This window comes from Coregonus lavaretus (genome assembly GCF_964263955.1).
Source record: "Coregonus lavaretus genome assembly, contig: HAP1_SCAFFOLD_2260, whole genome shotgun sequence".
NCBI classification, from domain to species: domain Eukaryota; kingdom Metazoa; phylum Chordata; class Actinopteri; order Salmoniformes; family Salmonidae; genus Coregonus; species Coregonus lavaretus.
The window spans coordinates 17,456-30,164 of record NW_028160955.1 but is presented as its reverse complement, the minus strand read 5'-3'; the positions used below and the strand labels follow the sequence as shown (position 1 = coordinate 30,164).

General features: G+C 43.6%; 1 protein-coding gene across 1 annotated transcript in view; it reads right to left on the bottom strand.

Annotated features, from left to right (window-relative positions):
• LOC311121267 (uncharacterized protein) overlaps nucleotides 1-11,505 on the bottom strand; it is a gene marked incomplete at both ends in the record, with an annotated part of 52,535 nt that extends 41,030 nt beyond the window's left edge. Inside the window, 2 exons of the mRNA XM_084195777.1 lie at nucleotides 10,792-10,909; nucleotides 11,389-11,505. Of these exons, the coding sequence (XP_084051903.1) occupies nucleotides 10,792-10,909; nucleotides 11,389-11,505 (235 nt within the window). The remainder of the gene's footprint in view (nucleotides 1-10,791; nucleotides 10,910-11,388) is intronic.
• Nucleotides 11,506-12,709: the final 1,204 nt, after the last annotated feature.

Genomic DNA, 12,709 nt, shown 5'->3' with positions numbered 1-12,709 from the left:
AGGATACAGCACTGACTACATCATACAGCACTGACTACAGCATACAACACTGACTACAGGATACAGCACTGACTACAGCATACAGCACTGACTACAGCATACAGCACTGACTACAGGATACAGCACTGACTACAGCATACAGCACTGACTACAGGATACAGCACTGACTACAGCATACAGCACTGACTACAGGATACAGCACTGACTACAGCATACAGCACTGACTACAGGATACAGCACTGACTACAGGATACAGCACTGACTACAGGATTCAGCACTGACTACAGCATACAGCACTGACTACAGGATACAGCACTGACTACAGCATACAGCACTGACTACAGCATACAGCACTGACTACAGGATACAGCACTGACTACAGGATACAGCACTGACTACAGGATACAGCACTGACTACAGCATACAGCACTGACTACAGGATACAGCACTGACTACAGGATACAGCACTGACTACAGCATACAGCACTGACTACAGGATACAGCACTGACTACAGGATACAGCACTGACTACAGGATACAGCACTGACTACAGCATACAGCACTGACTACAGGATACAGCACTGACTACAGGATACAGCACTGACTACAGCATACAGCACTGACTACAGGATACAGCACTGACTACATCATGCATCACTGACTACAGGATACAGCACTGACTACAGCATACAGCACTGACTACAGCATACAGCACTGACTACAGCATACAGCACTGACTACAGCATACAGCACTGACTACAGGATACAGCACTGACTACAGGATACAGCACTGACTACAGCATACAGCACTGACTACAGGATACAGCACTGACTACAGCATACAGCACTGACTACAGGATACAGCACTCACTACAGCATACAGCACTGACTACAGCATACAGCACTGACTACAGCATACAGCACTGACTACAGCATACAGCACTGACTACAGCATACAGCACTGACTACAGGATACAGCACTGACTACAGGATACAGCACTGACTACAGGATACAGCACACACACTCATCATTCCTTATAACACACACACACACACACACACACTCATCATTCCTTATAACACACACACACTCATCATTCCTTATAACACACACACACACACACACACACACACACACACACTAATCATTCCTTATAACACACACACACACACACACACACATTCATCATTCCTTATAACACACACACACTCATCATTCCTTATAACACACACACACACACACACACAGTCATCATTCCTTATAACACACACACTCATCATTCCTTATAACACACACACACACACACACACACACACACACACACACACACACCTTCCCCTGCTTCTCTCTCCCTCTCTTTCACCATGTCACTCTCTCACTCTTTCACCATGTCTCTCACTCACTCTTTCTCACTACTTATATATTTCGTTCTCTCTCCCCCCTTCTCTCTTTCTCTCCCCCTCCACACACTATCACATCCATATGTATCTGCTAGAGTGTTTGCAGAGCGGCACAGAGGAGATTATTAATACCGCTGCTTTAACGCAAAGAGCTATTAATCAATCACCTACACAGCAGACGTCTTATTGACTTAGTTTCACTACCGCAAGTGTTCTTCCCCACGGAGGGTTAAACATCCTCTTATCTCATAACAGTATGACACATCAATATGATAAGTTGTTCCAGTCAGCTGGCTGTGTGTGGTGGTGATATGTATTACTGGAAGGACTTACTAGGGAGCTGAAACAGATCAATGTCCTACTGGGTTTCAGTCATAACATGGCTGTGTAATGAACCACCCCCTGAGACTGGAGACCAGACAGACTGATACATAGCACTGTCTCTTCTCAACTTCAGTTAACCCTCTTAATCCATCACGGTGCTCTACAGAAACATTCTGAACTTCAGTTAAACCTCTTAATCCATCACGGTGCTCTACAGAAACATTCTGAACTTCAGTTAAACCTCTTAATCCATCACGGTGCTCTACAGAAACATTCAGAACTTCAGTTAAACCTCTTAATCCATCACGGTGCTCTACAGAAACATTCAGAACTTCAGTTAATCCTCTTAATCCATCACGGTGCTCTACAGAAACATTCAGAACTTCAGTTAATCCTCTTAATCCTCCAATGTGCTCTACAGAAACATTCAGAACTTCAGTTAATCCTCTTAATCCATCACGGTGCTCTACAGAAACATTCAGAACTTCAGTTAATCCTCTTAATCCATCACGGTGCTCTACAGAAACATTCAGAACTTCAGTTAATCCTCTTAATCCTCCAATGTGCTCTACAGAAACATTCAGAACTTCAGTTAATCCTCTTAATCCATCACGGTGCTCTACAGAAACATTCAGAACTTCAGTTAATCCTCTTAATCCATCACGGTGCTCTACAGAAACATTCAGAACTTCAGTTAATCCTCTTAATCCATCACGGTGCTCTACAGAAACATTCAGAACTTCAGTTAATCCTCTTAATCCATCACGGTGCTCTACAGAAACATTCAGAACTTCAGTTAATCCTCTTAATCCTCCAATGTGCTCTACAGAAACATTCAGAACTTCAGTTAATCCTCTTAATCCTCCAATGTGCTCTACAGAAACATTCAGAACTTCAGTTAATCCTCTTAATCCATCACGGTGCTCTACAGAAACATTCAGAACTTCAGTTAATCCTCTTAATCCATCACGGTGCTCTACAGAAACATTCAGAACTTCAGTTAATCCTCTTAATCCTCCATGGTGCTCTACAGAAACATCCAGTCATCCAGTGCCTTCAGAAAGCATTCATCACCTTTGGCAGCGACTACAGCTGTCTCGCTCCCTTTCGCTATCTACCCCTCTCTCTCATTTTCCCTCTCTTCCACAATGTCTCTCTCTCTCTCTTTCACCATGTCCCTCTCTCTCTTTCACCATGTCTCTCTCCCTCTCTTTCACCATGTCTCTCCCTCTCTTTCACCATGTCTCTCTCTCTCTTTCACCATGTCTCTCTCCCTCTCTTTCACCATGTCTCTCGCTCTCTCTTTCACCATGTCTCTCGCTCTCTCTTTCACCATGTCTCTCTCCCTCTCTTTCACCATGTCTCTCTCTCTCTCTTTCACCATGTCCCTCTCTCTCTTTCACCATGTCTCTCGCTCTCTCTTTCACCATGTCTCTCTCTCTCTCTTTCACCATGTCTCTCGCTCTCTCTTTCACCATGTCTCTCGCTCTCTCTTTCACCATGTCTCTCTCCCTCTCTTTCACCATGTCTCTCGCTCTCTCTTTCACCATGTCTCTCGCTCTCTCTTTCACCATGTCTCTCTCCCTCTCTTTCACCATGTCTCTCTCTCTCTCTTTCACCATGTCTCTCTCTCTCTCTTTCACCATGTCTCTCTCTCTCTCTTTCACCATGTCTCTCGCTCTCTCTTTCACCATGTCTCTCTCTCTCTCTTTCACCATGTCTCTCGCTCTCTCTTTCACCATGTCTCTCTCTCTCTCTTTCACCATGTCTCTCGCTCTCTCTTTCACCATGTCTCTCGCTCTCTCTTTCACCATGTCTCTCGCTCTCTCTTTCACCATGTCTCTCGCTCTCTCTTTCACCATGTCTCTCGCTCTCTCTTTCACCATGTCTCTCGCTCTCTCTTTCACCATGTCTCTCTCTCTCTCTTTCACCATGTCTCTCTCTCTCTTTCACCATGTCTCTCTCTCTCTCTTTCACCATGTCTCTCTCTCTCTCTCTTTCACCATGTCTCTCTCTCTCTCTTTCACCATGTCTCTCTCTCTCTCTTTCACCATGTCTCTCCCTCTCTTTCACCATGTCTCTCCCTCTCTTTCACCATGTCTCTCTCCCTCTCTCTTTCACCATGTCTCTCGCTCTCTCTTTCACCATGTCTCTCGCTCTCTCTTTCACCATGTCTCTCTCTCTCTCTTTCACCATGTCTCTCTCTCTCTCTCTCTTCCACCATGTCTCTCTCCCTCTTTCACCATGTCTCTCTCTCTCTCTCTTCCACCATGTCTCTCTCCCTCTTTCACCATGTCTCTCTCTCTCTCTCTCTCTTCCACCATGTCTCTCTCCCTCTTTCACCATGTCTCTCTCTCTCTTCCACCATGTCTCTCTCTCTCTTTCACCATGTCTCTCTCGCTCTCTCTTTCACCATGTCTCTCTCTCTCTTTCACCATGTCTCTCTCCCTCTCTCTTTCACCATGTCTCTCTCCCTCTCTCTTTCACCATGTCTCTCTCCCTCTCTCTTTCACCATGTCTCTCTCTTTCTCACTACTTTGCAGAGCGGCACAGAGGAGATTATTAATACCCCTACTTTAACGGACACCTACTTTAACGGACACATACTTTAACGGACACCTGGATTGTACAATATTTGCCCATTATTTTATTTTTTAACTATTCAAGCTCACAGAAGTTGGTTTACGATCATTGCTAGACAGACATTTTCAAGCCTTGCTATAGATTTTCAAGCCAATTTAAGTCAAAACTGTAACTAGCCCACTCAGGAACATTCAATGTCATCTTGGTAAGCAACTCCAGTGTATATTTGGCCTTGAGTTTTATTATCCTGCTAAAAGGTGAATTTGTCTCCCAGTGTCTGGTGGAAAGCAGACTGAACCAGGTTTTCCTCTAGAATTTTGCCGGTGCTTAGCTCTATTCTGTTTATTTTTATTGAGAAACAAAAGACTCCTAGTCCTTGCCGATGACGAGCATATCCATAACATGATGCACTCACCACCATGCTTGAAAATATGAAGAGTGGTACACAGTGATGTGTTGGATTTGCCCCAAACATAACACTTTATATTCAGGTGAAAAAGTTAGTTAGTGCCTTATTGCAAGCAGGATGCGCGTTTTGGAATATTGTTTCTTCTGTACAGACTTCCTTATTTTCACTCTGTCATATAGGTTAGTATTAGGGAGTAACTACAATGTTGTTGATCCATCCTCAGTTTTTCTCCTATCACAACAATTAAACTCTAATCATCATTGGCGTCATTGTGAAATCCCTCAGCAGTTTCCTTCCTCTCCGGCAACTGAGTTAGGAAGGACGCCTGCATCGTTGTAGTGACTGAGTGTATTGATACACCATCCAAAGTGTAATTCATAACTTCACCATGCTCAAAGGGATATTCAGTATCTTTTTTTTATTTTTTATATATATACCCATCTACCAATAGGAGCCCTTCTTTGCGAGGCATTGGAAAACCACCCTGGTCTTTGTTGTTGAATCTGTGCTTGAAATTCACTACTCGACTGAGGGACCTTAAAGATAATTACATGTGTGGGGTACAGAGATGGGATAATCATTCAAAAATCATGTTAACCACTTTTATTGCACACAGATTGAGTCCATGCAAGTTATGTGACTTGTTAAGAAATGTACTCCTGAACTTATTTAGGCTTGCCATAACAAAGTGGTTGAATACTTATTGACTCAATACATTTAAGCTTTTAAATGTTTATTAATTTGTAAAAATTTCACTTGGACATTGCAGGGTATTGTGTGTAAATCAACAGCAAAAAATCTCAATTTAATCCATTTTAAATTCAAATGTAGAAAAGGTCCAGGGGTGTGAACACTTTCTAAAGGCACTGTAGATGGGCTTGGGAAAATTACAGAGTGTGGCTTTAAGGCCAAGGCTAGCCGATATTACCATATTAAATTTGACTTGGCCTACAAGATTCAATTTGACTTGGCCTACCAGATTCAATTTGACTTGGCCTACCGGATTCAATTTGACTTGGCCTACCGGATTCAATTTGACTTGGCCTACCGGATTCAATTTGACTTGGCCTACCGGATTCAATTTGACTTGGCCTACCGGATTCAATTTGACTTGGCCTACCGGATTCAATTTGACTTGGCCTACCGGATTCAATTTGACTTGGCCTACCGGATTCAATTTGATTTGGCCTACCGGATTCAATTTGACTTGGCCTACCGGATTCAATTTGACTTGGCCTACCGGATTCAATTTGACTTGGCCTACCGGATTCAATTTGACTTGGCCTACCGGATTCAATTTGACTTGGCCTACCGGATTCAATTTGACTTGGCCTACCGGATTCAATTTGACTTGGCCTACCGGATTCAATTTGACTTGGCCTACCGGATTCAATTTGACTTGGCCTACCGGATTCAATTTGACTTGGCCTACCGGATTCAATTTGACTTGGCCTACCGGATTCAATTTGACTTGGCCTACCGGATTCAATTTGACTTGGCCTACCGGATTCAATTTGACTTGGCCTACCAGATTCAATTTGACTTGGCCTACCGGATTCAATTTGACTTGGCCTACCAGATTCAATTTGACTTGGCCTACCGGATTCAATTTGACTTGGCCTACCGGATTCAATTTGACTTGGCCTACCGGATTCAATTTGACTTGGCCTACCGGATTCAATTTGACTTGGCCTACCGGATTCAATTTGACTTGGCCTACCAGATTCAATTTGACTTGGCCTACCGGATTCAATTTGACTTGGCCTACCGGATTCAATTTGACTTGGCCTACCGGATTCAATTTGACTTGGCCTACCGGATTCAATTTGACTTGGCCTACCGGATTCAATTTGACTTGGCCTACAAAGACAATAAGAATGTCTAACCACAACAAGGCTTTCTTCTTTCTAAACAGCCTTCCTTTGGTTTTCATGGTCTTGTAATTAGGAAAGGGTAACTCTCCAGAGAACAACTGGTAAACAGATATCAGCATATATACATATAGAAGATATCATTAACTACTTGAATGTATTATTCTACATATGCCTGTGTTTAAAAAAAAAATAGTTTTTAATTTGGACTGCACTGCACAACCCTCTTGGTATTATAAATACTGAATGTGGACTAGTTCATTAGACACTCTGTATGTCTCAGATGACACCCTATCCCCTATATAGTGCCCTACTTTTGACCAGATCACTATCGGGTAGTGCACCCTAGGTGCCATTTCAAAGAGAGAGACTAATGATAAGTAGTCTAGCACACTACAATGTGTATGCTAATAACATGGCCTAGATACAATTCATTACATCAACATATACGATTCCAAGGTCAGGCCTGTTTATCCAAATCAAAACAAGTAAATGTAGCCAAGTGAGCGCCTCCCAAAGCTTCTGCCTCTATTGAAAAGTTGTTGGGTCTGAGAGAGAAAGCACTATAAAAACCCATGTATTATTATATCCAAGAATAAACATGGTGTTTTGCTGGCTGGCTGGTTGGTGATCTGAATAAACATGGTGTTTTGTTGGCTGGCTGGTTGGTGATCTGAATAAACATGGTGGTTTGTTGGCTGGCTGGTTGGTGATCTGAATAAACATGGTGTTTTGTTGGCTGGCTGGTTGGTGATCTGAATAAACATGGTGGTTTGTTGGCTGGCTGGTTGGTGATCTGAATAAACATGGTGGTTTGTTGGCTGGCTGGTTGGTGATCTGAATAAACATGGTGGTTTGCTGGCTGGCTGGTTGGTGATCTGAATAAACATGGTGGTTTGTTGGCTGGCTGGTTGGTGATCTGAATAAACATGGTGGTTTGTTGGCTGGCTGGTTGGTGATCTGAATAAACATGGTGGTTTGCTGGCTGGCTGGTTGGTGATCTGAATAAACATGGTGTTTTGCTGGCTGGTTGGTGATCTGAATAAATATGGTGGTTTGTTGGCTGGCTGGTTGGTGATCTGAATAAACATGGTGTTTTGCTGGCTGGCTGGTTGGTGATCTGAATAAACATTGTGTTTTGTTGGCTGGCTGGTTGGTGATCTGAATAAACATGGTGGTTTGTTGGCTGGCTGGTTGGTGATCTGAATAAACATGGTGTTTTGTTGGCTGGCTGGTTGGTGATCTGAATAAACATGGTGGTTTGTTGGCTGGCTGGTTGGTGATCTGAATAAACATGGTGGTTTGTTGGCTGGCTGGTTGGTGATCTGAATAAACATGGTGGTTTGCTGGCTGGCTGGTTGGTGATCTGAATAAACATGGTGGTTTGTTGGCTGGCTGGTTGGTGATCTGAATAAACATGGTGGTTTGTTGGCTGGCTGGTTGGTGATCTGAATAAACATGGTGGTTTGCTGGCTGGCTGGTTGGTGATCTGAATAAACATGGTGTTTTGCTGGCTGGTTGGTGATCTGAATAAATATGGTGGTTTGTTGGCTGGCTGGTTGGTGATCTGAATAAACATGGTGTTTTGCTGGCTGGCTGGTTGGTGATCTGAATAAACATGGTGGTTTGTTGGCTGGCTGGTTGGTGATCTGAATAAACATGGTGGTTTGCCGGCTGGCTGGTTGGTGATCTGAATAAACATGGTGGTTTGCTGGCTGGCTGGTTGGTGATCTAAATAAACATGGTGGTTTGTTGGCTGGCTGGTTGGTGATCTGAACATGATAGTGAACTACAGCTAGTTAAGGTAAGGTAGCAAGGTAAGGTAAGGTAGCTAGGTAAGGTAAGGTAGCTAGGTAAGGTAATATAGCTAGGTAAGATAGCTAGGTAAGGTAAGGTAAGGTAGCTAGGTAAGGTAAGATAGCTAGGTAAGGTAAGGTAGCTAGGTAAGGTAATATAGCTAGGTAAGGTAAGATAGCTAGGTAAGGTAAGGTAGCTAGGTAAGGTAAGATAGCTAGGTAAGGTAAGGTAGCTAGGTAAGGTAATATAGCTAGGTAAGGTAAGGTAGCTAGGTAAGGTAAGATAGCTAGGTAAGGTAGCTAGGTAAGGTAAGGTAGCTAGGTAAGGTAAGGTAGCTAGGTAAGGTAAGGTAGCTAGGTAAGGTAATATAGCTAGGTAAGGTAAGGTAGCTAGGTAAGGTAAGGTAGCTAGGTAAGGTAAGGTAGCTAGGTAAGGTAAGATAGCTAGGTAAGGTAGCTAGGTAAGGTAATATAGCTAGGTAAGGTAAGGTAGCTAGGTAAGGTAAGGTAGCTATGTAAGGTAAGGTAGCTAGGTAAGGTAAGATAGCTAGGTAAGGTAAGGTAGCTAGGTAAGGTAAGATAGCTAGGTAAGGTAAGATAGCTAGGTAAGGTAATATAGCTAGGTAAGGTAAGGTAGCTAGGTAAGGTAAGGTAGCTAGGTAAGGTAAGGTAGCTAAGGTAGCTAGGTAAGGTAAGGTAGCTAGGTAAGGTAAGGTAGCTAGGTAAGGTAAGGTAGCTAGGTAAGGTAATATAGCTAGGTAAGGTAAGGTAGCTAGGTAAGGTAAGGTAGCTAGGTAAGGTAAGGTAGCTAGGTAAGGTAAGGTAGCTAGGTAAGGTAAGATAGCTAGGTAAGGTAGCTATGTAAGGTAAGGTAGCTAGGTAAGGTAAGGTAGCTAGGTAAGGTAAGATAGCTAGGTAAGGTAAGGTAGCTAGGTAAGGTAAGATAGCTAGGTAAGGTAGCTAGGTAAGGTAATATAGCTAGGTAAGGTAAGGTAGCTAGGTAAGGTAAGATAGCTAGGTAAGGTAGCTAGGTAAGGTAATATAGCTAGGTAAGGTAAGGTAGCTAGGTAAGGTAAGGTAGCTAGGTAAGGTAAGGTAGCTAGGTAAGGTAAGGTAGCTATGTAAGGTAAGGTAGCTAGGTAAGGTAAGATAGCTAGGTAAGGTAAGGTAGCTAGGTAAGGTAAGATAGCTAGGTAAGGTAATATAGCTAGGTAAGGTAATATAGCTAGGTAAGGTAAGGTAGCTAGGTAAGGTAAGGTAGCTAGGTGAGGTAAGGTAGCTAGGTAAGGTAATATAGCTAGGTAAGGTAAGGTAGCTAGGTAAGGTAAGGTAGCTAGGTAAGGTAAGGTAGCTAGGTAAGGTAAGATAGCTAGGTAAGGTAAGGTCGCTAGGTAAGGTAAGGTAGCTAGTTAAGGTAGCTAGGTAAGGTAATATAGCTAGGTAAGGTAAGGTAGCTAGGTAAGGTAAGGTAGCTAGGTAAGGTAAGGTAGCTAGGTAAGGTAAGATAGCTAGGTAAGGTAATATAGCTAGGTAAGGTAAGGTAGCTAGGTAAGGTAAGATAGCTAGGTAAGGTAAGGTAGCTAGGTAGGGTAATATAGCTAGGTAAGGTAAGGTAGCTAGGTAAGGTAAGGTAGCTAGGTAAGGTAATATAGCTAGGTAAGGTAAGGTAGCTAGGTAAGGTAATATAGCTAGGTAAGGTAATATAGCTAGGTAAGGTAAGGTAGCTAGGTAAGGTAAGGTAGCTAGGTAAGGTAAGGTAGCTAGGTAAGGTAAGGTAGCTAGGTAAGGTAAGGTAGCTAGGTAAGGTAAGGTAGCTTGGTAAGGTAATGAGGTAGTGGAGGATACTACAGGATCTACTATGATGACAGCGTGAGATTATGGAGAGATTCCAAGGGAAAGGAAGCACTACAGAGGTGTGTGTGTGGTGTGTGTGTGCGTGCGTGTGTGCGTGCGTGTGCGTGTGTGTGTACGTGCATGTATGTGTGTGTGTGTGTGTGTGTGTGTGTAGAGGTACAGAGGAGAGGAGAGACGATTGTCTCAGCCTTTCTCTAGTGAGGAGGATAGGAAGAGAGCAGAACTCCTGGAGGAGAAAACAGGGCCTTTCAATTGAAGGCTAAGAACACGTATTCTACCTCAACCTCAAGAGGCAGAGCCTTCTCCTGCCCAGTTAAACATTCCTTCTAAAGTATCTTCCTCTAAAGTAGTTCAAGTGCAGTATAATATGACATGTTACTATATTCAACACTTATCACTAATGTAACCGTGAAAGACTAAGAAGAAGACGAAGAAGAAGAAGAGGTCGGAGAAAAATGCTGACAGTAGCACAGTGTCAGATATACAGTAGACATGCTAATATGTACATGCTATGTGCTACCATGCTAACTAGCACAGGTACACGCTAACTCACCATTAGATCTCTCATAGATGCTGTTGTTGACCATAGGCAGCTGGGCTGAGCCGTTAGCTGACCTGGCTGGGAAGCTGATAGAGGCATCCAAAGACTGGTTCGGTGGAACATAGGGATCCTATCAGAGAGAGGAATCATACTGTAACAATAACCATCATGATCATGGGATGGAGATACAAAACATAAACGTTAGCAAAGTTTCACATCATATTTCTCATTTCATTTACATTTTAGCAGACACTCTTATCCAGAGCAACTTACAGGAGCAATTAGGGTTAAGTGCCTTGCTTAAGGGCACATCGACAGATTTTTCACCTAGTCGGCTCGGGGATTAGAACCAGCGACCTTTCGGTTACTGGCACAACGCTCTTACCCACTAAGCTACCTGCCGCCTGATATTTCAAATCAGGGTCATGAGAAGATATGACAGAAAAGAAAAATCCAACAAAACTCTCCAACAACATTAACAAAGTCAGAGAGGTGTCTGACCACACTAAGAGACCAGACACTGAACAGATCTCTACAGGAAGAAACCTCAACCGTAAAACAATCCTAAAATCTACACCTTTCTGCCAAATATTTAAAGTTATAACTCACAGGACCCATCTCAGTGAACATGACAGGACCAATCTCAGTGAACATGACAGGACCCATCTCAGTGAACATGACAGGACCCATCTCAGTGAACATGACAGGACCCATCTCAGGACCCATCTCAGTGAACATGGACAGGACCCATCTCAGTGAACATGACAGGACCCATCTCAGTGAACATGACAGGACCCATCTCAGTGAACATGACAGGACCCATCTCAGTGAACATGACAGGACCCATCTCAGTGAACATGACAGGACCCATCTCAGTGAACATGACAGGACCCATCTCAGTGAACATGACAGGACCCATCTCAGTGAACATGACAGGACCCATCTCAGTGAACATGACAGGACCCATCTCAGTGAACATGACAGGACCAATCTCAGTGAACATGACAGGACCAATCTCAGTGAACATGACAGGACCAATCTCAGTGAACATGACAGGACCCATCTCAGTGAACATGACAGGACCCATCTCAGTGAACATGACAGGACCCATCTCAGTGAACATGACAGGACCCATCTCAGTGAACATGACAGGACCCATCTCAGTGAACATGACAGGACCCATCTCAGTGAACATGACAGGACCCATCTCAGTGAACATGACAGGACCCATCTCAGTGAACATGACAGGACCCATCTCAACGTGGTCACACGTTCATTGTCCTGTTCACTGAGATGGGTCCTGTCATGTTCACTGAGATGGGTTAAGGAGACAGGTTAAAGAATGATCGTTAAGCCTTGAGACAATTGAGACATGGATTGTGTATGTGTGCCATTCAGAGGGTGAATGGGCAAGACAAAAGATTTAAGTGCCTTTGAACAGGGTATGGTAGTAGGTGCCAGGTACACTGATTTGTGCCAAGAACTGCAATGCTGTTGGGTTTTTCCACGCTCAACAGTTTCCCGTGTGTATCAATAATGGTCCACCACCCAAAGGACATCCAGCCAACTTGACACAACTGTGGGAAGCATCGGAGTCAACATGGGCCAGCATCCCTGTGGAAAGCTTTCGACACCTTGTAGAGTCCATGCCACAACGAATTGAGGCTGTTCTGAGGGCAAAAGGGGGGTGCAACTCAATATTGTTTGTACACTCACATTTGTATATCTTAAATCACAGCCTTGCTAATAGCCTTCTGTTGTTATAGAATGGTTTATTTCAAATTCGACATTGCAAAGTTTCTATGGCAGCCGATGCAGAATTATTTGACACAATTCACATAAATACACATCCCAGACTATTTGCACTGCCCCCCCCACCCCCACCCCCACCCCCACCCCATCTTTTTACGCTGCTACTACTCTGTTAATT